Source organism: Balaenoptera borealis, assembly GCF_965194805.1.
Source record: "Balaenoptera borealis genome assembly, chromosome: 4".
Taxonomy (NCBI): Eukaryota; Metazoa; Chordata; class Mammalia; order Artiodactyla; family Balaenopteridae; genus Balaenoptera; species Balaenoptera borealis.
The window spans coordinates 148,194,188-148,213,658 of record NC_138861.1 but is presented as its reverse complement, the minus strand read 5'-3'; the positions used below and the strand labels follow the sequence as shown (position 1 = coordinate 148,213,658).

General features: G+C 58.2%; 1 protein-coding gene across 8 annotated transcripts in view; it reads left to right on the top strand.

Annotated features, from left to right (window-relative positions):
• The window catches only part of RGS12 (regulator of G protein signaling 12), a 122,732-nt gene that overhangs the window by 94,836 nt on the left and 8,425 nt on the right, over positions 1 to 19,471 (top strand). For 2 of the 8 annotated variants that reach the window (XM_082391240.1, XM_082391239.1), the window contains exons 5-18: positions 5,746 to 5,915; positions 6,361 to 6,453; positions 7,175 to 7,318; positions 8,081 to 8,260; positions 8,597 to 8,750; positions 9,182 to 9,241; positions 10,552 to 10,628; positions 12,516 to 12,710; positions 13,085 to 13,158; positions 13,597 to 13,723; positions 15,578 to 15,674; positions 17,117 to 17,196; positions 17,544 to 17,697; positions 19,028 to 19,459. In XM_082391240.1, the coding sequence (XP_082247366.1) occupies positions 5,746 to 5,915; positions 6,361 to 6,453; positions 7,175 to 7,318; positions 8,081 to 8,260; positions 8,597 to 8,750; positions 9,182 to 9,241; positions 10,552 to 10,628; positions 12,516 to 12,710; positions 13,085 to 13,158; positions 13,597 to 13,723; positions 15,578 to 15,674; positions 17,117 to 17,196; positions 17,544 to 17,697; positions 19,028 to 19,459 (2,037 nt within the window). Of the gene's footprint in view, positions 1 to 5,745; positions 5,916 to 6,360; positions 6,454 to 7,174; positions 7,319 to 8,080; positions 8,261 to 8,596; positions 8,751 to 9,181; positions 9,242 to 10,551; positions 10,629 to 12,515; positions 12,711 to 13,084; positions 13,159 to 13,596; positions 13,740 to 15,577; positions 15,675 to 17,116; positions 17,197 to 17,543; positions 17,698 to 19,027; positions 19,460 to 19,471 lie in introns of those variants that run through there. The other 6 variants (XM_082391241.1, XM_082391244.1, XR_014244427.1 and 3 more) reach the window with 5 other exon arrangements.

Sequence of the window (19,471 nt, the reverse complement as noted above, 5' to 3'; positions counted from 1 at the left end):
CTGGTCTGTGCCTTGTCGTGGTTGGCGGGGGCAGGCAGACTGCGCGGTCTCCAGGTATGTGTGCCGAGGGGGCCCGTCCGCTCGGAGGCCGGTGGCAGTTAGCCCTATTACCTGAACTTGAGTTGTGATTTAAATATTTAAAGTGCTGGAGGTTATGGTTTGGATGAGATATTCTGGTGAGATAATGATGGGTGAAAGCCTTGAGTTACAGAATTATCTATAAAATGTTAATACTAAGGCATTCTTCAAGTTATTTGCAACACGGTAACCTGCATGTTTGTCCAGCCAATGTAAAGGTGGTGGCTTTCCTAGTTTTCAGCAGATCTGAAACAGACTTCAAAAACTTTCTCACCAGGAAAACATTTCTCTGACTCAAACTGGTGAATTGAAAGGGAAAAAAAAACCCCAACAGCGCCAACAGAAACCAGGAAACGTTCTCTGAAGTGAAGCTGTAAGGTGGGATGTGGGGTGTCTTCCATGGACGTCTTCTTCTTTGGCTGCAGCGTGTGGTTTTCCAAGCACCTGACACCCCAGAGAGACTCAGGCAGTGGCTTAGACATAGTGGGGTTTCTTCCATCACCTGTTCTGGCCTTGGAGTTGGGGTAGGAATCCTGGCGTTCAAAGGAATTTCATTTGTGTTCAAGGGCAGTCCTTCCACACATGTGCACTGTTTGCTGTGTGTCGAGAGCAATTCCAGAGTGAGTTTAAAGGTGGTGTGAATTATGACGTTCAGAACTTGACAATGGCTGTCAAGGCCCAGGTGACTCTCCGTGTGTCACGGACACACGGAAGTGCTAGGATCTTGTCATCCCCTAGGGGTTCTGCACCCACCGCATGGCTCTCCACATTCTTCTGCAAGAACCTGCCACCTAAAGATTCACCAGGAGACCTCATGATGACAAGAACTGTGTACTGACGCGCTTTACGCGGCCAGGCATTGTCTCTAGTTTTCCCACTCTGAAGAGTGTGCACATGCCCAGAGGTCTGGCCGAGGTGGAGGGAAACGGCCGGGGCCGCGGCCTCAGGCAGCGTGGCCTGGCCCTGGAGCTGCTCCTGCAGGGTCACTGCTATCCGCTCTCGAAGCTCCTGGTGCCTGAGGTGAGGCCCAGGGAGCAGGCATTCGGGTCCCAGAAGCAACAGTGTGGGTGTGTCTGCCAGAAGGAACAAAAGGAGCCTGTGGGGAGGCCCGGGAGCCAGCGCAGGGTAACTTTCTGACTTCGTGGGTCAGATGAGAGCTGGGGTCCAGGGCCTGCGTCCCCAGCTAAAGTGACTCTTCCCAGGAGAGGCTGTGTCTGCAGGCAGAGCCCAGCCCAGCCCTCCACACCCCCCCACCCCGCCCCTTCTCAGGCCCAGCGCATCTTTCTGTGCAGGACACCAGTGCCCCTAAGAGTCCACGGCAGGAACCGCCCCGCTCCCGCCAGGGCATCAGAAAAGGCAGGCCTCAGGGTGTGCCTGCCGCCGGCCGGCTGAGCCGCACCGCCCACACCGAGCGGCCGGGGGGGTCCTTTCTTCTTTTAATCGTAATGTTTCTTTATCGATTAGACTTTTAAAGTGTCAGTTATTGATTTGTGAGCCTGAAAAAAATAATTCATATTTGCTAAATCTTATAAAAATGAATTAGTATACGGGTCATCTTTCCCTTAACACGTGTATTCGGTCAACGTTCATTCTTTCCTTCACTCAGTCCCTCCACAAACTTGCAGCGCTGGGCAGGGCCGGGGTTGGGCGCCTGGGAAGCCTGCCCACCCCCCCGCCTCCCTCGTGTCCTGTGTGCACTGGTCTACATCGCTCTGCCTGTTGCGTGTTGGAATCCACACACCTTTTGTTTGACAAGTAAAAGCTGCGACACCCTTGATGGGTTCAGCTGCTCTGTCTGCAGTTTGCGCCCCACCCTGCCCTCACCATCCAGCCTCAGCCAGACCTCCGCTGGCCGCTCTCCACGTGCAGCCAGAAGGACAAAGTCCCTTCTTTTTTATTATTATTATTAATGGAATGTTTTATTTTTAGCATAGATGTGATGACTTGTTTTTCAATATTTTTTATTGAAGTATAGTTGATTTACAATGTGTTAATTTCTGCTGTACAGCAAAACAATTCAGTTATACATATATATACATTCTTTTTTTAAAATATTCTTTTCCATTATGGCTTATCCTAGAATATTGAATACAGTTCCCTGTGCTATACAGTAGGACCTTGTTGTTTATCCATTCTCTATATAATAGCTGACATCTGCTAATCCCAAACTCTCACTCCATCCCTCCCCCAACCCCCTCCCCCGTGGCAACCACAAGTCTGTTCTTTACGTCTGTGAGTCTGTTTCTGTTTTGTAGATAAGTTCATTTGTGTCATATTTTAGATTCCACATGTAAGTGATATCATATGGTATTTGTCTCTCTGTCTGGCTTACTTCACTCAATATGATTGTCTCTAGGTCCATTGATGTTACTGCAAATGGCATGATTTCACTCTTTCTTATGGCTGAGCAGTATTCCAGTGTGTATATATGTACCACATCTTTATCCATTCATCTGTCAGTGGACATTTAGGTTGTTTCCATGTCCTGGCTATTGTGAATAGTGCTGCTGTGTGAACATAGGGGTGCATGCATCTTTTCGAATTATAGTTTTGTCTGGATATACGCCCAGGAGTGGGATTGCTGGATCATATGGTAATTCTATTTTTAGTTTTTTGAGGAACCTCCATACTGTTTTCCACAGTGGCTGCACCAACTTACATTCCCACCAACCGTGTAGGAGGGTTTCCTTTTCTCCACACCCTCTCCAGCATTTATTGTTTGTAGACTTTCTAGTGATGGCCATTCTGACCAGTGTGAGATGGTACCTAATTGTAGTTTTGATTTCCATCTCTCTAATAATTAGTGATGTTGAGCAGCTTTTCATGTGCCTATTAGCCATCTGTATTTCTTCTTTGGAGAAATGTCTATTTAGGTCTTCTGCCCGTTTTTTGATTGGGTTGTTTGTTTTTCTGTTGTTGAGTTGTATGAGCTGCTTATATATTTTGGAAATTAAGCCCTTGTCGGTTGCATTGTTTGCAAATATTTTCTCCCATCTTGACATTCCCTTGTTTATCGCTGTCCTCCAGGGTGAAATCCGCACAGCTTGGGTGCCCACCTCCCGGCCCTGCTGGCCTTGCCTGCCAGCTCTCCTGCTCCTCGGCCGCCCAGCCACACCGGCTGTGAGCCGTGTTTCTTCTGCCACAGGGCCTTTGCACGTGCTTGTCCCCTTGTGGAAGGCTTTTCCCGCTTTTCTGAGGTCGGTTAAGTTCTGTTCATCCCTCAACTCTCAGTTCAACCATTATTGCCTTAAGGGAAAAAAGCTGGAGGAAAATGTTTTGGTGCTCATACTTTACAGAGTGTTTTTGAAATGGACTGTTTCATCTTTTGAGGATGACCCTGTTTATCAGCATGAAATGTAGCAGGAAAGCTTCTCTCCTCGGCCCCTGATGCTGCCCCTGACGCTGGTTCACGGTTCACATTCTCTTTGGCTCCGTGTGGGGGTCCCCGGGGCTGGGGGCGTCTTAAGCCCCTACTTAGTGACAGATCATACTCTTCCTCCACTTTCCTTCGGTTTATTGATCTTTTTTCTTATTGATGTGTAGGTGCTCTTAAATATAAAGAAAATTAGTCCTTCAGCTGTGTAATGTGTTACTGTATTTCCCATAGTTTTTTTAATAGTCTTTTGCCTTAGCTTACAGTGTTTTTTACATACAGAGGTTTTATTTTATTTTTTTGAGGCGTAGTTGACATACAACATTATGTTAGTTTCAGGTGTACAACATAATGTTTCAAAATTTGTATATATTGTGAAATGATTGCCACAGTGAGTCTAGCTAACTTCCCTCACCAGGCACAGCTGCAGAATTCTTTCTTGCGATGAGAACTTTCAAGATTTACTCTCTTAGCTCCTTTCACGCGCGCGATGCAGCGTTGTTGCTTACACTCGCCGTGCCGTGCCGTCCATCCCCAGGACCTGTTTACCTTACGTCTGGACGTTTGTACCCTCTGACCCCTCCACCCACATTGCCCCCCACCCTGCCCACTGCCTCTGGCACCACCCGTCTGCTCTCACACACAGAGACTTCAAGTCTGTCTCTGACGGCTCTGGGCGGGAGCCTGCTGGATGTCCTCACTCAGGTATCTCAGAGAGCTGTCCCGCGCTTGCTTCTAGTATTTCTCCGACTTCACTGTTTACGTTTAAATCTTTGGTCCGTGTGGCATTTATTCTAGCGCGTATTGCAAGACCCCCAACTTGGTCACTCTCCAGCTGGTCACAGTTGACCCTGTAGCACATGTATCGAGTGATCCGCTTGTGTCCTGTCCCAGTGGCGCGTCTCCTTCCGCAGCGGCATCGTTCAGGATGCAGGTGTGCGACGTGTATCACGTTGGGTGGGGCTGGCCCTGCCTCCGTGCTTTGTTTTGTGTAGTTTTCCAGCATTTCGTGTTTAGTTTTCCACGTGAACCTTTACACTCAGTTTGTCTGGTTCTAATAGAACGTGTATTGGGAAGTGTGTTGGGAGGAGAGGTTAATCTGGGGGGGATGGGTGTCTGTGGTGTTTAGTCCTTTGTTGCCCCGGTTACTGGACACAAATCATACGTGAAGACGTGGGGTCTTCCAGGACCCCAGCCCCAAGGAGAGAGAGGAGGAGAGTGTGAGTGTGTGCCTGCCTGTGAGCGTGTCAGGGTGTGTGTGTGAGCGTGTGCCTACCTGTGAGTGTGTCAGGGTATGTGCGTGAGCGTGTGTGAGCGTGTGCCTACCTGTGAGTGTGTCAGGGTGCGTGCGTGAGCATGTGTGAGCGTGTGCCTGCCTCTGAGTGTGTCAGGGTGCGTGTGTGAGCATGTGCCTGCCTGTGAGCGTGTCAGGGTGCGTGTGTGAGCGTGTGTGAGCGTGTGCCTGCCTCTGAGTGTGTCAGGGTGCGTGTGTGAGCATGTGCCTGCCTGTGAGCGTGTCAGGGTGCGTGCGTGAGCGTGTGTGAGCGTGTGCCTGCCTCTGAGTGTGTCAGGGTGCGTGTGTGAGCGTGTGCCTGCCTGTGAGCGTGTCAGGGTGCGTGCGTGAGCGTGTGTGAGCGTGTGCCTGCCTCTGAGTGTGTCAGGGTGCATGCGTGAGCGTGTGTGAGCGTGTGCCTGCCTCTGAGTGTGTCAGGCTGTGTGTGTGAGCATGTGCCTGCCTCTGAGTGTGTCAGCACGCATTGAGGAGTGGGTTTCCGGTCACATACACACAAAACCGAGAGCTGTTCTCGTGGGGAAGTTTTGTGTGTCGGAGTCTAAGCAGAGCAGTTCCAGGTGGTTCTGTGTACCCTGGTCCTCAGCTCCCTGCCTGGGCACTGCGGTGCACTTAGCGACAGTGCGTGTTTCTCCGGGTCCTGGGAACCCCACCGGTGCCCCTTTCTCTCTGCTCAGCCCGCCCGTCACCCAGCCCTGGCTCCTGGCCCGTCCCGACCTCAGGTGGACTCACTCGGAGCCCCTGCCGTGCCCGCGGCCAGGGCGGCCGCGACCTGTGACGAGCATCCTTGTCGGGTGTGCGCGTGCGTGGCCTCAGGAGGTGGGTTCGGTCTCGTTCCCACTCGGCCCAGTACCCAGGGTGCCCAGAACGATGTGGCCACGGTGAGGGCACTCGCCGCACTGTGCCGGCTGAACGCACCTCCTGTAGAAGACAGATGGTGAGGGCCCCGTGGGCAGGAGGGGGACAGGCCCGCAGGTGAGTGAGGTCTGTGCTGGCCCCGCAGAGCTGAACGGCGCCGACCTGAAGGACTGCGTGAGCAACCACAGCCTGAGCAGCAATGCCAGCCTCCCCAGCGTGCAGAGCTGCCGGCGCCTGCGCGAGCGGAGGGTTGCCAGCTGGGCCGTGTCCTTTGAGCGGCTTCTGCAGGACCCGCTCGGAGTTCGCTACTTTTCCGTGAGTCTGACGGGCAGCGGGCACCTCCTCCAGCCGGACCCCAGGGCAGGGCTGGGCAGGGCAGACGTCTCCTCCTCCTGCTCCTACCCCGGGCGCTCAGGCCCAGGGGTTGGAGGGAGCCTCTGTCTGCTGTGAGGGGCATCAGAGCTTCTTGCGAACCCTGGAAGCAGCTGCCTGCTGGCCAGGCCAGCTACTAGGAAGGGATGCTCAGCCCCTGGGAAAGCAGCTGGGAAGGCCCAAGGGGTCCCAGTGAGGGCAGCTTTTACGTTTGCTCCCAGGTAGATTCTGGAGAGGCGCTTGGAACCCCTGGTTTCTGTGAAAGATGAAAATAAGAATAAAGTAGGAATAATGAAACAGAGCACAAGAGGAGGGAGGTCCCACCGCCACTACTGACGTACCCTTTTCTGAGGATTGTGTGAAGGTTAATCTATGGCGTTTTTCTTAGGATTTTCTAAGGAAGGAATTCAGTGAAGAAAACATTTTATTCTGGCAGGCCTGTGAATATTTTAATCATGTTCCCGCACACGACAAAAAAGAGGTATGTTTCTTCAGGCTGGGAAGTGGGCGTGGTTAAAGGGCAGGGTGATCTGAGCGTAGGTTCACACATAGTGCAGTTTGAAAAGTCCGTGTAAAAATATTTTCACACGATTAAAAAAAATTCTTTTTCAGAATGTTTCTTAATATATATGATATTTAATTTTGCCTAAACATAGCTTGCATAAATGGCCCTAAAACTTTCAGCACATGTGCTGCCACTCGGTGTGTGGAAGGGGATTTAAGAGAAAATCCTGGGCGGAAGAGCCTCCTAAGGATGCCCGTCCGTACAGCCGCCCTTGCAGGCTGCGTGGGGGCAGCTGAGCCCCCGCTGGTGTGGCTGCTGAGCCGCGGCGTGACCTGCCCGGAGGCAGCCTGTGCCCCTCCCTCAGAGGGGGCCTCTTCTCGGCTCCTCACGCCCCGTGCTGCCCGGAGCTCCCTCCCCCTTTGGCGAGACCACACCATGTGACGCCACCCGCGCCGCCCGCAGCCGGATGCCCCGTGGCAGCCGCACAGCCCCGGTCTTTGGAACATTCAGATTGCGCTTTGACAGAATTCGGAGAGGAGCTGATTTGTTGAAAAGTTTCATACTGGCTGGTACTGTTAGTTAGTATCCAAGCAAGAAATATTTACTAGGCCCCGAGAAAATGTGTCTCCATTGCCTGGACGCGTGTCAGAAAACACGTGTGTGGTCTGCATGTCCCACTCACGCGCTGTCCCGTCAGCTCTCCTACAGGGCCCGCGAGATCTTCAGTAAGTTCCTGAGCAGCAAAGCCACCACGCCGGTCAACATCGACAGCCAGGCCCAGCTGGCAGACGACATCCTCAGCGCCCCGCACCCCGACATGTTCAAGGAGCAGCAGCTCCAGGTGACAGCCCGGGGTGCGGGCAGAGGACTCGGGTCCCGGAGAGCAGCCCCCGCAGGCACCAGCCTGCGAGGAGAGTGCCGGGGGGACCCCCACCCCTACCCTGCCCCACCCCGCCCCCTGGGCTCCATCTCAGAGCCAGGGTTCAGCAGGGCCCTGGAGCAGGACGTCCCCACCACAGCGTTCCTGACTGTTGACACTCTCCCTTGTGCATCTGTGTGTGATCACAGGTTCATGGACGGTGATATACATAGAGATGGATAGATGTTTGGATTTTTTTCAGTTTTAGGACATCACTGTGATGAAAAGTGTGCATTAGACTTAATGTTTTTTAGAGCACATGTCCACTGGCCTTAGCAGAGGTTACTTATGTTACTGAGTCATATGAATGAGGTTTAAAAAAATGGAGGAAGGTATTTTCAAGTCAGGTCTCCCTTCCTTTAGGTTTCCAGTTGCCTTTGATTTCATTCTTATTTAACAAAGTAAAGATTCTCCAAGATTGCACCTTGGCTGTCCTGAGGCCACTCAGACGCTGGCTTTACGTGGATTGTTGGAACTGGCTGATCGTAAGCGTGGCCACCGAGGGCTGGCGTGTTATGAGAAATGTGATCAGACATAAAGGAGCCTGGGCAACGACTCCAGGGGCGATGAGGGGCTTTGGGAACAGGCCCTGCTGCGCGTGCGGCCTGGCGCCGCCCCGCACCTTCTTCAGGGCCAAGTGTCCAGTTCCGTGTGTCACAGGACAGCGCTGTGTTTCCTCGGCAGATCTTCAACCTGATGAAGTTCGACAGCTACACTCGCTTTCTGAAATCCCCGTTGTACCAAGAGTGCATCCTGGCGGAGGTGGAGGGCCGCCCGCTGCCCGACGGGCAGCAGGTCCCCAGCAGCCCCACATCCAAGCACAGCGTCAGCTCCGACCACTCCAACACGTCCACACCAAAGAAGGTGCCCGTCCCGGCCGCGCTGGCCCCCAGATGAAAGCTGCTCTGCAGAGATGACAGCAGACGCCCCTGTTGGCTCATCCCCTCACCCGCAGGGAATGCGAGGCTCTCTTAGCACTCGTACCTCCCATGCGCCTTGTCTGAGGCTCTGGTCGGGGCGGGGGGCTCCAACTGCCATTTCTGGAGAGGCTGGCGGGGCTGTGCCTCTGGCCTTGAGGGACCTGGACCCTCCTGCGGAGCACCTGTCTTGGCAGCCTGCTCCAGCTCCCTTTCCCATGCATTTCATGTGATATTAAATTACCTTCACACTGTTTTAACAACGTTTTCCATTTGATGGCAGTTGAGTGGAATATCGAAATCAGGACGGTCCCTGAATGAAGAGTTGGGGGACGAGGACAGCGAGAAGAAACGAAAAGGAGCGTTTTTCTCTTGGTCAAGGACCAGGAGCACCGGGCGGTCCCAGAAGAAGAAGGACCAAGGCGACCGTCCAAACGGTTCGTGGTTTGTCGTGTGCAGGTGGGGGAGGGAGGGGGGCGAGGCCCTCTCAGGGATGAATGAGGAAGTGTGGGCTGTGCTTGTGAGGTGGCCCTTTGGGGCAGCCTGACTGGGGAAGCAGGGGGCTCTAGGGCCCTCTGAGAGGGGGCATGGTGCATTCTAACCCCCCAGGCTAGGGCACCCCACAGGTACCACCCTCTTCTTGCTTGAGCAGTAATGGGTGCTCTTGGTAGAAAATTTGGAAAATACAACCAAGTGAAAAGCAGAATATACAGGTGTCCTGCCCTCTGTCCACCCAGACAGCCTCTTGCTTTTCTGCCGTGTGCAGAGAGGTACACGAGCTTTTGTAATTTCTTTAAGGAAATGTGACACCCTAGTTTGGGTACCAAGCATTTTCAAAATTGTAATTTCATTATTGTAAATTTTAAAGGTTGCCATCCTAGATCTTCTCTGCCTTGGTTTCTTTCTTGGATGTGGCTGAGAAGACAGTGTGAGAGGGACAGGGACGGGGCTGGGACGCGCCGGGAGGGGGCTGGGTGGAGCGGTAGCCGCCTGGGCCGCGGGCCGGGGCAGAGAAGGGCGGGGCGCACGCTGGGCGCCGGAAGCACGCGCGGGAGGGTTTGGCGGCCTTTTCTTCTCCACAGACTGTCAGGAAAGGGGTTATTTTCCGGGAAGTAGCCTGCAGGCTCCAGACCTGGCCCCAAGTTTAGGTTGGGCAGCTTATGGAGGGAGCTTGGACAGGGAGCCCCTGAGGGAGTTGGTGCCTGTGCTGTGCCAGGCGCTTCAGAGGGTTTATCTCCTGCTTCGAGCCGGCCGCAGGCAGCGCTCACGCCCGCTTTGCAGAGGGCAGTGTAGGGAGGCTGTGGGCTTCTGCGGTGCCCTGAGGCTCCGGGGCCCTGCCTGGGGCGGCCGGTACAGCTGTTCTTCCACAGGGAAGGGCAGCCGGAGCTGGGGGTGGGAGCGGTGTCGTCCGTGCGGCCAGGGACCCCCGAGGGCCGGAGATGGGGGAGTGCCTGCCTCTCTAGGTCTGTGTCCCCACGTGGGACCCCAGGAGACCGGGGTCCCCATACCCGGCACATCTTTAGAGAGCCACCCGGAAAGGCCCTAAGTCCTGACTCCAGGACGCTCCCCAGGCATCCTGACTCTCTCGCCTGGCAGTCCGTTGCTTTTGGCAGATGGGTCAGTGGGACCTGGGGGTCTCCGTGTAATCAGGCCCCCTGCTCCACCCGCAGGCCCCGGCACAGCGGCATGATCGGGGCCCTAGGCCCTGTGTTTTTAAAGGTCCTTTCTGTGTCAGAGTTCTCGCGATTTTTAGATTACAGTTAGCTCAGTCAGTGACATCGGGTGGCGCGATTGTCAGGACTTTACAGGAAGACGGGACGTGAGCCGTTGGTAAAAGATGCCGTAACGGGCTGGCACGTGAAGCCACATGTTGAGATAACAATTCCAGATTAAATGAAAGGCAGGGAGGCCCTGCACTTGCTTGCGTTTTGACCTGCAACGAGGCAGCAGGAGCCGGGGGGCCGCGCGGGCGCCAGCAGAGCAGAGCGCGGGCGCCAGCAGAGCAGAGCGCGGGCTGGGCGGGGGCTCCTGGCTCCTGCTGTGTGCCAGGGGCGAGGCTGCGCCGCCGAAGGGCCTCCGAGCCGGGCTCCTGTCCTTCGAGTGTGTCTGTTCAGCCTAAAGGAGGTGTGGGGCTGTGGGGGACATGACCACCCTCGGGGGGTTTCTGCATTTCTGCATTAAGCGAGCAAGCATGAAGCTGGTGCTGTTGGGTGTTCTGAGTCCCTGTGTCCCCTCCAGACCCCCTGCACGCCAACGGAGGCCTGGGCCGCCGGGAGTCACAGGGCTCCATGTCGTCGGCCGGGAGCCTGGACCTGGTGAGTCCCCGCGAAGCCGTGTCCCTCGTAAAGGAGCTGTTGGATGGATGGGGAGGGCACCCCTTGAGCACTAGGAATATCTCTGGGTTTATTTCTGAGACCTTTTGTTCCCGTTCAGGCACGTTTCTCTGGACGCCCACGGGAGCGGGCAGGTGCTCCTCTTGGTCTCGGCACCTGCACGTCCCGTGAACTCAGACACCCCCGTGTCTCTGCCTGTGCGCTGGGGGCTGTGCCGACGGGGCTCTTCCCCGCCGGGCCCTGCTGTGGGCCGGGGGCCCGGGTCCTGCCTGGCCCTGCGCTCTCTCCTCATGCCCCTCTGAGTTGCTTGTCTGGCCCAGTTTCCAGTTAGGTGGAGGAGGCACTGGGCTGACCTGCTAGCTGGTTAGCTGTCGTCTGATAGCAATTTTGGAAAACCCTATTGTTGCCGGCCTCCTAGTCGCTTGAGATGGTCAGGCAGTAGTGAGTGTAGAATGTCATTTCTTCTTCAGTTATAACAATACCAGTCAGAGCCGTGAGGGTGGACCACGCACCAGTCAGCTATTGCTGCCTGACAAACCATCCCAAAACCCAGTGGCTTAAGACAAAGATCATTTATTATTGCCCGTGCGCCTGTGGGAAGGGCATATTTGGGGCCATTTTGCAATCAGTCTACCACCTGCAAACTAGTTTTCTGAAGTAATATTTGGGAGAAAGAGATTTTCAGACCCTCGGAGCACAGAGGGGTAAGGAAGTGACAACCAGGGCAAGTCGGGCATTAGAAGGAGGCATGCGGGGAACTGTCTAGCCAGGAAGCGGTGCTGTAACTCAGGGACACAGAGGTCTGCCACGGGGAGCGCGGCCGCGGGCTGGCCCCTGGTCCAGCTCCTGCCCCGAGCACGTCGGAGCCCTGCTCCGAGCAGTGGGGAGGGGCCACCTCCCCACTCTTGCCTAGTCCAGCCACAGCGCAGACATCACGTCGCAGGTGCTGCTGTTCTGGAAGGCTCGCTTCCCCATCCTGCAGGCGTGTCCCCCGCCGCAGGGCCTGGCAGTGGGACAGGTGGGCGGGGCCACATCCCCCGCGCCGGGCAGAGGTGGTGGGCGTTCTCTGGGCAGAAGGCACCCCAGGCTGCAGGCTGCCTGCAGGGTGCACCCCCGGCAGCCCCGCGGAGGAAGGAGCTGAGACTCCCCCGTGCCCCTCACACCCGGCCTCCCCGTGGCTGCTCCTCGTGAACTGGGGCCAGGGTCTGAGGGGCCTCACACCCTCAGGTGTGTGCCGCTGCCTCTGAGCCTTGGCCCGGCCTTCCCGCCCCCTCTCCCAGCCTCTTCCCTCCGGCCCACCTGCTGTCTGTCCGTCCATTCCTCTCGGAAAGGCCTTGGGCCTGCGAGGTCGGGCAGAAAGAGCCAGAAAGGTGACCAGAAGCAGCAGAGGTTGCCTGCTTTGTCCGTCCCCAGCTCCTAGGCTGAGAGACGGGCGAGGCAGCTCCTGGTCCCTAGATGGCCTCAGTGGGCTCTGCAGGGTGACTCCATGTGCTTCCGGGTCAGGAAGGCCAAGACCGGACCCCTGAAAACAAAAGTGGGAAGGCCCCTCCTATTCTAGTAGGAAAGCTAGTTAGCATGGCCCTTGTAAAAGTTTAGACTCAGAGGTTGGATGCTGGGACGGCAAGGACGGTGCCTGTAGTTGAGAGGGGGTGGCTCTCTCTGCTAACTAGCAGCCCCACAGCTTAGCGGCCGTGTGTGCACAGCGCACTGTGCCTCTATCGGGACGTGTTTGCATTGTGGAGCTGGGTGTGCACAGGGAGCCGCACTGCTGGGCCCCGCAGGCGTGTGCAAGCTACGATGGCCCTTCCCCGGGGCCTCCCCGCACTTTCCCTGACCCTGCGCCCGCCCCCGTGTCTCCCTGCCCCCCAGCCAGAGGCCTGCAGGACCCTGGCGCCCGAGAAGGACAAAGCCGCCAAGCACTGCAGCATCCAGCTCCCCGACGGGACGGCCTGCGTGGTGCTCGTCAGGGCGGGGCTCTCCATCAAGGAAGTCCTGGCCGGGCTCTGCGAGCGACATGGCATCAACGGGGCTGCCGTGGACCTCTTCCTGGTGGGCGGGGACAAGGTACAGGGCTGCGGAGACCGAGGGCCTTTCCTTTGGGGGCGTCTGCCCTGTGGGAGGTCCTGCCGATAGGGGAGCCGGCCAGTCTGCGTGTGTTTACCTAAACGTGCGGGTTCCCTGCCACCTTGGCCTGTGTTGGGCCTCGCGGCCGACTCTGCTCTGTGCTCCTCGTCTGAACCGTGCGTGTGACGGAGGTGGGTCCTGAGAGCTCAGTCTCGCTGCGCAGAACCCTCTGCGGGCTCACAGCAGCCGGTCAGAGGGCCGAGGCCTTCCCTCCAGCTGTGGTGGGCTGCGTTTGAAGCTGCACTTTGCTTCGTGCAGCTGTGCACCCTGGCTCCCACTGACGCCCGTCTCTCTTCCTTTCGTGTGTTCCGTAGCCTCTGGTGCTGCATCAGGACAGTAGCATCTTGGAGTCTAGGGACCTGCGCTTAGAAAAACGCACTTTATTTCGGTAAGAGAAATGCAATTGCCGTTTTCATGAGGTTTCCAGAGCCGCAGGCTGTTTCTGACCACTTGCCCCGCTGGCCTCCGCTCTGCTGGGAGTGCCGACACCCCCGCTGCGAGCTCAGAGGGGCAGCCGCACGTGGCCCCAGGCACCCCAGGGGCCAGAGGGTCACGCTCCCCGCCTGCCGGCGACCACGGCAGGGCTGCACCCGGGGCAGGGTCGACCCGTGGGGAGGGGCCGCTCCTTGTCGGGTGTGACAGTCCTGGCTCAGCCCCGCGAGACCCTAAAGAACCCCCCCTGTGGGCTCTCTTCTCGTGCAGAACCTGGGGCTGCCTTGGTGATCCCCGTGGGTGCCACGCTGCTCTGCTCTTGAGACGGAACGTCCACGTGACAGTTGCCGCGTATTTGTGGCAAACGTGCTCCTGTTTCTCCCCCTCTAACCAGGCTGGATCTGGTGCCGATTAACCGGTCTGTGGGACTCAAGGCCAAGCCCAGCAAGCCAGTCACGGAGGTGCTGCGGCCCGTGGCGGCCAAGTATGGCCTGCGCCTGAGCGAGCTGGTGGCCCGGCTGGTGAGTGACCAGGCTGGTGAGTGACACGGGGCCCCTGGGCCCCCGAGCCGCCCGCAAGCTCAGCGCTGCCTGCTGGGGCCCAGCTTGCCCCTGTTGTCCGTGAAGCGAGCTGTGGCTGGTGTAACGGGAGGACGCCGTGGGGCCGACCCAGCGCCTGTGTGCAGCTTCTCCACCCAGCAGGCCCTGGGGAGGACGTGGCCGCTGCCCTCTGGTTTCCCACCCTTTGGTGGAAATGCTTGCTGCTTATTCGTACCGTGGTTGTGCCCTCTGGGGTTTGGGTTGGTATTTGAGATTTGGGGGTTTTGGCCCAGGGAAACAAATGAAAACCTTGCAGCCTCCCGCCGTTTGCAAATCTGATCAGATGACGGCACGCGCTGGCGTGCGTGACCCGATCTGCACCAGCCTGTCGGGCATCCGCTGCTTGGCTGTCCAGCTTCCCACAGGCCGTGGGTCTGGCAGCTCTCTCTGGCGTTTCCGCGCCGGGCCGTCGGGTTCCTCCGTGAATGGGTGAAGGCGGGATGAGAGCAGAGCCCCCGCGCCTGTAGCCGGAGGGCGGTCCCGCACCGCCACACGTTTGCTTTGAAATGCGGTGACTTACGACCCATTGGCCTGTGTTCTCCTTTCTTTAGAAAATATATTTTATCAGAGCTACGATTTCAAGTATTTTTAGGATTTTTATTTTCTCTGAAACGGGCTCCATAATTGTTCAAGACTTTGACGTGAACGAGAGGACCAGTTAAGTTGTTTTCAGACTTCCCGAGGGTAACCCGAAGCCCTCCGCCCAGCACACTACGGGGTGGGGGTGCCGTCCTGGAGTCTAGAATATGCCGAATGGAGAGGGACGTGGCCTGGGTTCCATGTGGTCTCCCTGCTCGTACTCTGTTGAGATCCTAAGCGATCCTCAGTCCCCGTGCCTGTTTCCCCATCTGTAAAGTGGGGTGAGTCACGGAAGCATGCTCATGGGGTCGCTGGGGGGCTTCAGTCCCAAAGGGCTGGCCAGTGGTTGGGGCTCCTTCCCCGCTGGGCTGCTGAGGCCTGACCGGGAAGAGTGGTCCAGCTGCCTCAGGACTCGGGGCCGGGAGAGTCGGGGAGGGTGGTACGGGGAGTCCTGTGGATGGGCTGTGAGGATGTGGCTTTCCTTGGACCCTCCTCCTGACCCTCCTTAGTGAACTGTGGGCCAGGCAGGACCCTGCTAGCCTTGGTCCGTTCCCCACTCGGCTGGAGCTCTGTCTGCGCGTTTGGTAGCTTAGCAATTTAAGAGCCAGACTACAAGTTCAGATTGTTTTTTTGACAGAGGATGTGGGACTTGAACAGCAAGCTAGTCTCCCCAGGAGAGAAGGGCAGGATCCCGGGCCTCAGACGCGCCTGCTTCCTGCCCACAGGGAGGCATCTCCCCGCTACTCCCACGCCTCCTAGTGCATTGGGGACCAGTGAGGTGGGCTTGAGGTCCCCTCCTCCAGGTTGGAGGTAATGCCGAGACTTAGGCCAGCTCGACTTAACGCCTAAAAGCACCAAACCTGTGGACGCAGATGGTAGCGGCGCCCACCAAGTGCTCCTCCACCCCCGGGTCTTCGACTCGGCCCAGTGTTGCCAGCAGCCATCACTTGGGTGACAGCCCTGTCAGGCGGTCTCCTCCCGGCGCCTGCGTTCCGGGCAGGCCCGCTGGCGCTTGGGATCCTGGTTATTGCACGTCAGGCGTCTGCGGCTGGCCCTGCCGAGGTGACAGGACCTGGGGTCACCTGGCGTGTGACTCCATCAAGCCTGGGATGGTCCTGCTGGCAGATGGACCACACGCAGTTGTTCCAGAAAGCTCCAGCCTGGGTGAGCCGCTCATTGCGCCATCTCTGCCTCTAGAGTGGAGAGAAGGAGCCCCTGGACCTCGGAGCCCCCATCTCGAGTCTGGATGGACAGCGGGTCATCTTGGAGGAGAAGGACCCCTCCCGAGGGAAAGGTGAGCAGGATGATGCTTCCCTGGTCCTTCCCGCCTCCTGGGTCCCTGAGCTCGGCCCCCTGAAAGCTCCCAGCCCTGCTGCCCTGTGGTCTCAGAGTGACACTGCAGATGTCCTCACTTGGGTTTAGGGTCTCACGGGGCCCGGCGACCCCCTGCCATGGCCGAGTCCAGCCGTGGCTGGGCATCTGTCTGTGGGCAGGAGACCCCGGGACCAGGAGCACGAGGGCCTCTCGCTGGGACCCCTGCACGTCTTCTCTGCCGTAAGAAGGGGCGGCAGGCCCTGCGAACACCCTGCGGTCGCTCTGAGGGTCCAGCATGCCCTGGAAAGTGCTCTCTTCCTGGGAGGCCTCCCTATCCCTGTGCACAAGGGACCTGGGACCCTGGGGCGTCGCTGCCCCATGTCGGCCCAGCAGTGGCTGAGGTGGGGGGCTGGGGCCCCCTGTGCCTAGCGCACAAGGAATCGGTGGTTTACAGGGCCCTTGCCCATACGCTGCCTCAGCCCCGCAGCCCTGCCCTGGGGACGGGGACCTGCACTCCCAGGTGGGGGCAGCGGAGGCGTGCCTCCTGGAGAGAGCCTTCTGGAGTCTACTGAACAGGGCGAGGAGGTGGCCGTGTCAGGAGCCACCCCCTCCCTTCCCCGGGCTGGCTCAGCTCTGAAATGGGCTACCGATCACTCGTTTCCATCCCCAAGGGTGACCCGGGCTGCGGTCGCCCTTCTGCCCTCGGGCTCCAGTGCCTGCCCCTTGTCCCCCTGTGGGCCCATCTGGGTTCTAGAGAATGCTGTGTGCGCTTCTCCTGCGCGGTAACTGGCCTCGGGGGGCGAGCGGCCTGAGCGGGGCCCGGGTGCTCAGCACCTCCCTCCAGGGTCTGATAAGGTCGGACCTCCCGGCCCGCTTGTGCACAGGTGAGTCTGAAGGCACAGCTGCGGGCAGGTGCGTGCAGTGTGTTTGGGACGCTGCTCACAGGCAGGAGGGCTGGGACTCCGCCAGCCCATCCTGGGCCAGGGGGGTGGTCTGTGGACCACGAGGGCCAGCAGGGGCCAGCCTGCAGCCCTGACTTGGGGCAATGGCCGTATTTGAAAATACATAATAAATGTGAGACTCTCCTACTTTCTAAAGACGTTCGTGCCAAATAGTACCCGAAAGGCGCTTTCACTCAGCACGGGACCACAGAGTCCCAGTAGACACAGTCAGCCTCGAGCCTTCTCCCCGTCGCCCTCATGCACACCTCGCCCAGACCGCGGCGGGCGCAGGAGGCTGGTCCTCTGTCCCTTGACCCCGCAAGGGTGCTCAGGCCTGAATGCGCATGTAGATAAGGGGCCTCTGATACCTTTGGCTTCTGTACAGCTTTGATCTCAGAGACGTATAAACGTGATTATGTTAAATGTTGAGATGGATTTGCAATTCACTGCAGTTTTGTAAAGCTTATGTCACTATGTTCAGCGTCCACAGATAAACAGAAAAGTGTGCCCATCAAACAGAGCGCAGCTGTAAATGCCAGCTCCAGAAATCACTCGGCTACGGTAATTCCCCTCCTCACCCCACCTCGCTCCTCGCCTGCAAAGCTCAGGGGCAGGCGCCCCCAGCGGCTCTCTGCCCTGGTTGGGCCTGCACCCTGGGTTGGGGGGGGGGTCTTCTTAGGGTCCCTTTGTGGTGCCTGCTCCCACTAGCCTGGGAATCGCTGGGTGGGTGGGTGTGCCTTACGTGCTGTTCTTTTGGAATCTTTATCATTGCGATTGATGTTTCTGCAACGCATGTGAAGTCCAAATCAATGCAATCTGTGTTTCAAAGACCCTTTTTATGTAACTGATGAACTGTGTTGTCATGTGTCTGAAATGTGAGTGGAACTTTGACTTTCCTTCTGACGCAGGGAGAGGAAAGAACACTAGGCAAGTCTAATTCTATTAAAATTAAAGGAGAAAATGGAAGGAATGCTAGGGATCCCCGGCTTTCAAAGAGAGAAGACTCTATTGCAAAGACTGGGGGAAAAAAATGTCAGAAAATTAATTTGGACGAAGCAGAGGGTATGTGTACTTTTTCAAACTTCCACGTTTTTCGTGAATGCAATGTCAGTTTTCCAGTCCAGTCACTAGAAGCTTCTCTGAGTTACTGACATTGGGGTGGCCGTGACCCGTCACACTGAGCACTCGCCCCTGTGTCTGTCTGCAGCTGTCGGTGTAACTCTACTAAAGCCCCAGTTTTCAGACCGAGAGCCGGGCCCTAGGAGTCAGGGAGCCCCCATGTGGGGCTGCAGCAGGCGGTCTCTGTCCCCCCTCACAGCCGGGTCCCGGCTCAGAGGGGGGCTCGGGACCAGGGTCCACGTCCCTGAGGGTCCTCGCCAGGAGGAGGCCGGTGGGAGGGCCTGGGCCTCGCTGGCCTCCGCTGTCGGGGCCCTGAGGAAAGGCTGTGCGTTCGGCCATGGGGGCCGGATGCCCGAGCCGCCCCCGGGCCTGCAGGACAGAAGAAGGATGGCATGAGAGATGGACAGGAGGCGTGGGGGACTTCCTTTTCTTCCGAAAGCTCGTGACAGAGAGACGCTCTAGGAGCTGTTCCGCGCCCTGAGCTGTAACCCGGGGAGCACTTCCTGGGCAGGTCAGCTGGGCTAGTCACAGCTCCCCGTGGCGTCCGGCCACGTGCCAGAGTAAAACACACGCCCGCTCTGAAGTTCTCGCGTTTCTGAGCGCCGTTAAGATTTGCGCTTTTAAGCCCCTTGCTGGTCAGAAGCTCAGAGTGTAACGTAAGCCTCGAGCAGGCTCAGTGTAGACACCGTCTGTTTTGGATGGTGAACTCGAGTTACAACTGAGAATCCACCCAGGTAAGAAAAAGAGGAGCTCTGGGAAGCCAGCCGGGAAGCTGGACGTCCCCGGCAGGGCGGAGGTGCCGGGAGGGGGCGGCCTGGGGGACTGTGGAGCTCCCGGGGCGGGCTGCGCGGCGGGGAGAGGGCTCGAGGGCGGGGCGCTGCTCACAGGCCCCATCAGGACCGCCCTCTGCCCCGGGTGGTGCCCCCGAGAGGCCTCCCACACACGGCTCTAGGCTGGTTCCCCAGCTCCGGGCGCAGGGGTTCCTGGCCATGTCAGGCCGTGGTGCCTGGTCAGCGGCCTCCCTCCTGCTCAGGAGGTGGCATCAAACGTGGGCGGAGCGCAGACATGGGCCGCGGGCGCGGCGGCCCGGAGCCGGTCCAGGGAGGGGCGGAGCTGTCTGCGTGGCCCGCGGCCTCCCTGTGGCTGTGCCGGTGGGAACAGGAGGAAGGGGGAGGGCCTGGGGCAGCGGGACAGGGCTTTGCAGACGCGCTTGCTGTGCGTGCCGGAGGGTAGACGCGCTAACGCTTGGTCAACGTGGGTTTTCTTCCAACAGAGTTTTTTGAGCTCATTTCCAAAGCGCAGAGCAACAGGGCAGACGACCAGCGCGGGCTGCTGAGGAAGGAGGACCTGGTGCTGCCCGAGTTCCTGCGTCTGCCGCCTGGCCCCCCGGGGCTCGCCCTCTCCCCGTCGGCCGCCCCCAAGGCCTTCTGCACGAGACCCGCGACAGGCCACGGCGAGGAGAGCGCTCCCCGGCCCTGCGAGAGCCCGGCCACCAGCCCTGGCTCGGCCGACAGCCCGCCTCTCTGCGCCCCCGGGACCCCCAGCCCCCCGGCGCAGGCGGTGGAGGCCAGGGGCGTCCAGACCGTGGAGGGCGAGCACGGGGCCGACCTGACGCTCACGGGGGAGGGGCACATCAGCAGCCCGAGCAGCACGTTCCTGCCGCCGCCCCCCACCCCGCCGGGCTCGGCCGCGCCTCCGAGACCAGGTACCTCTGGGC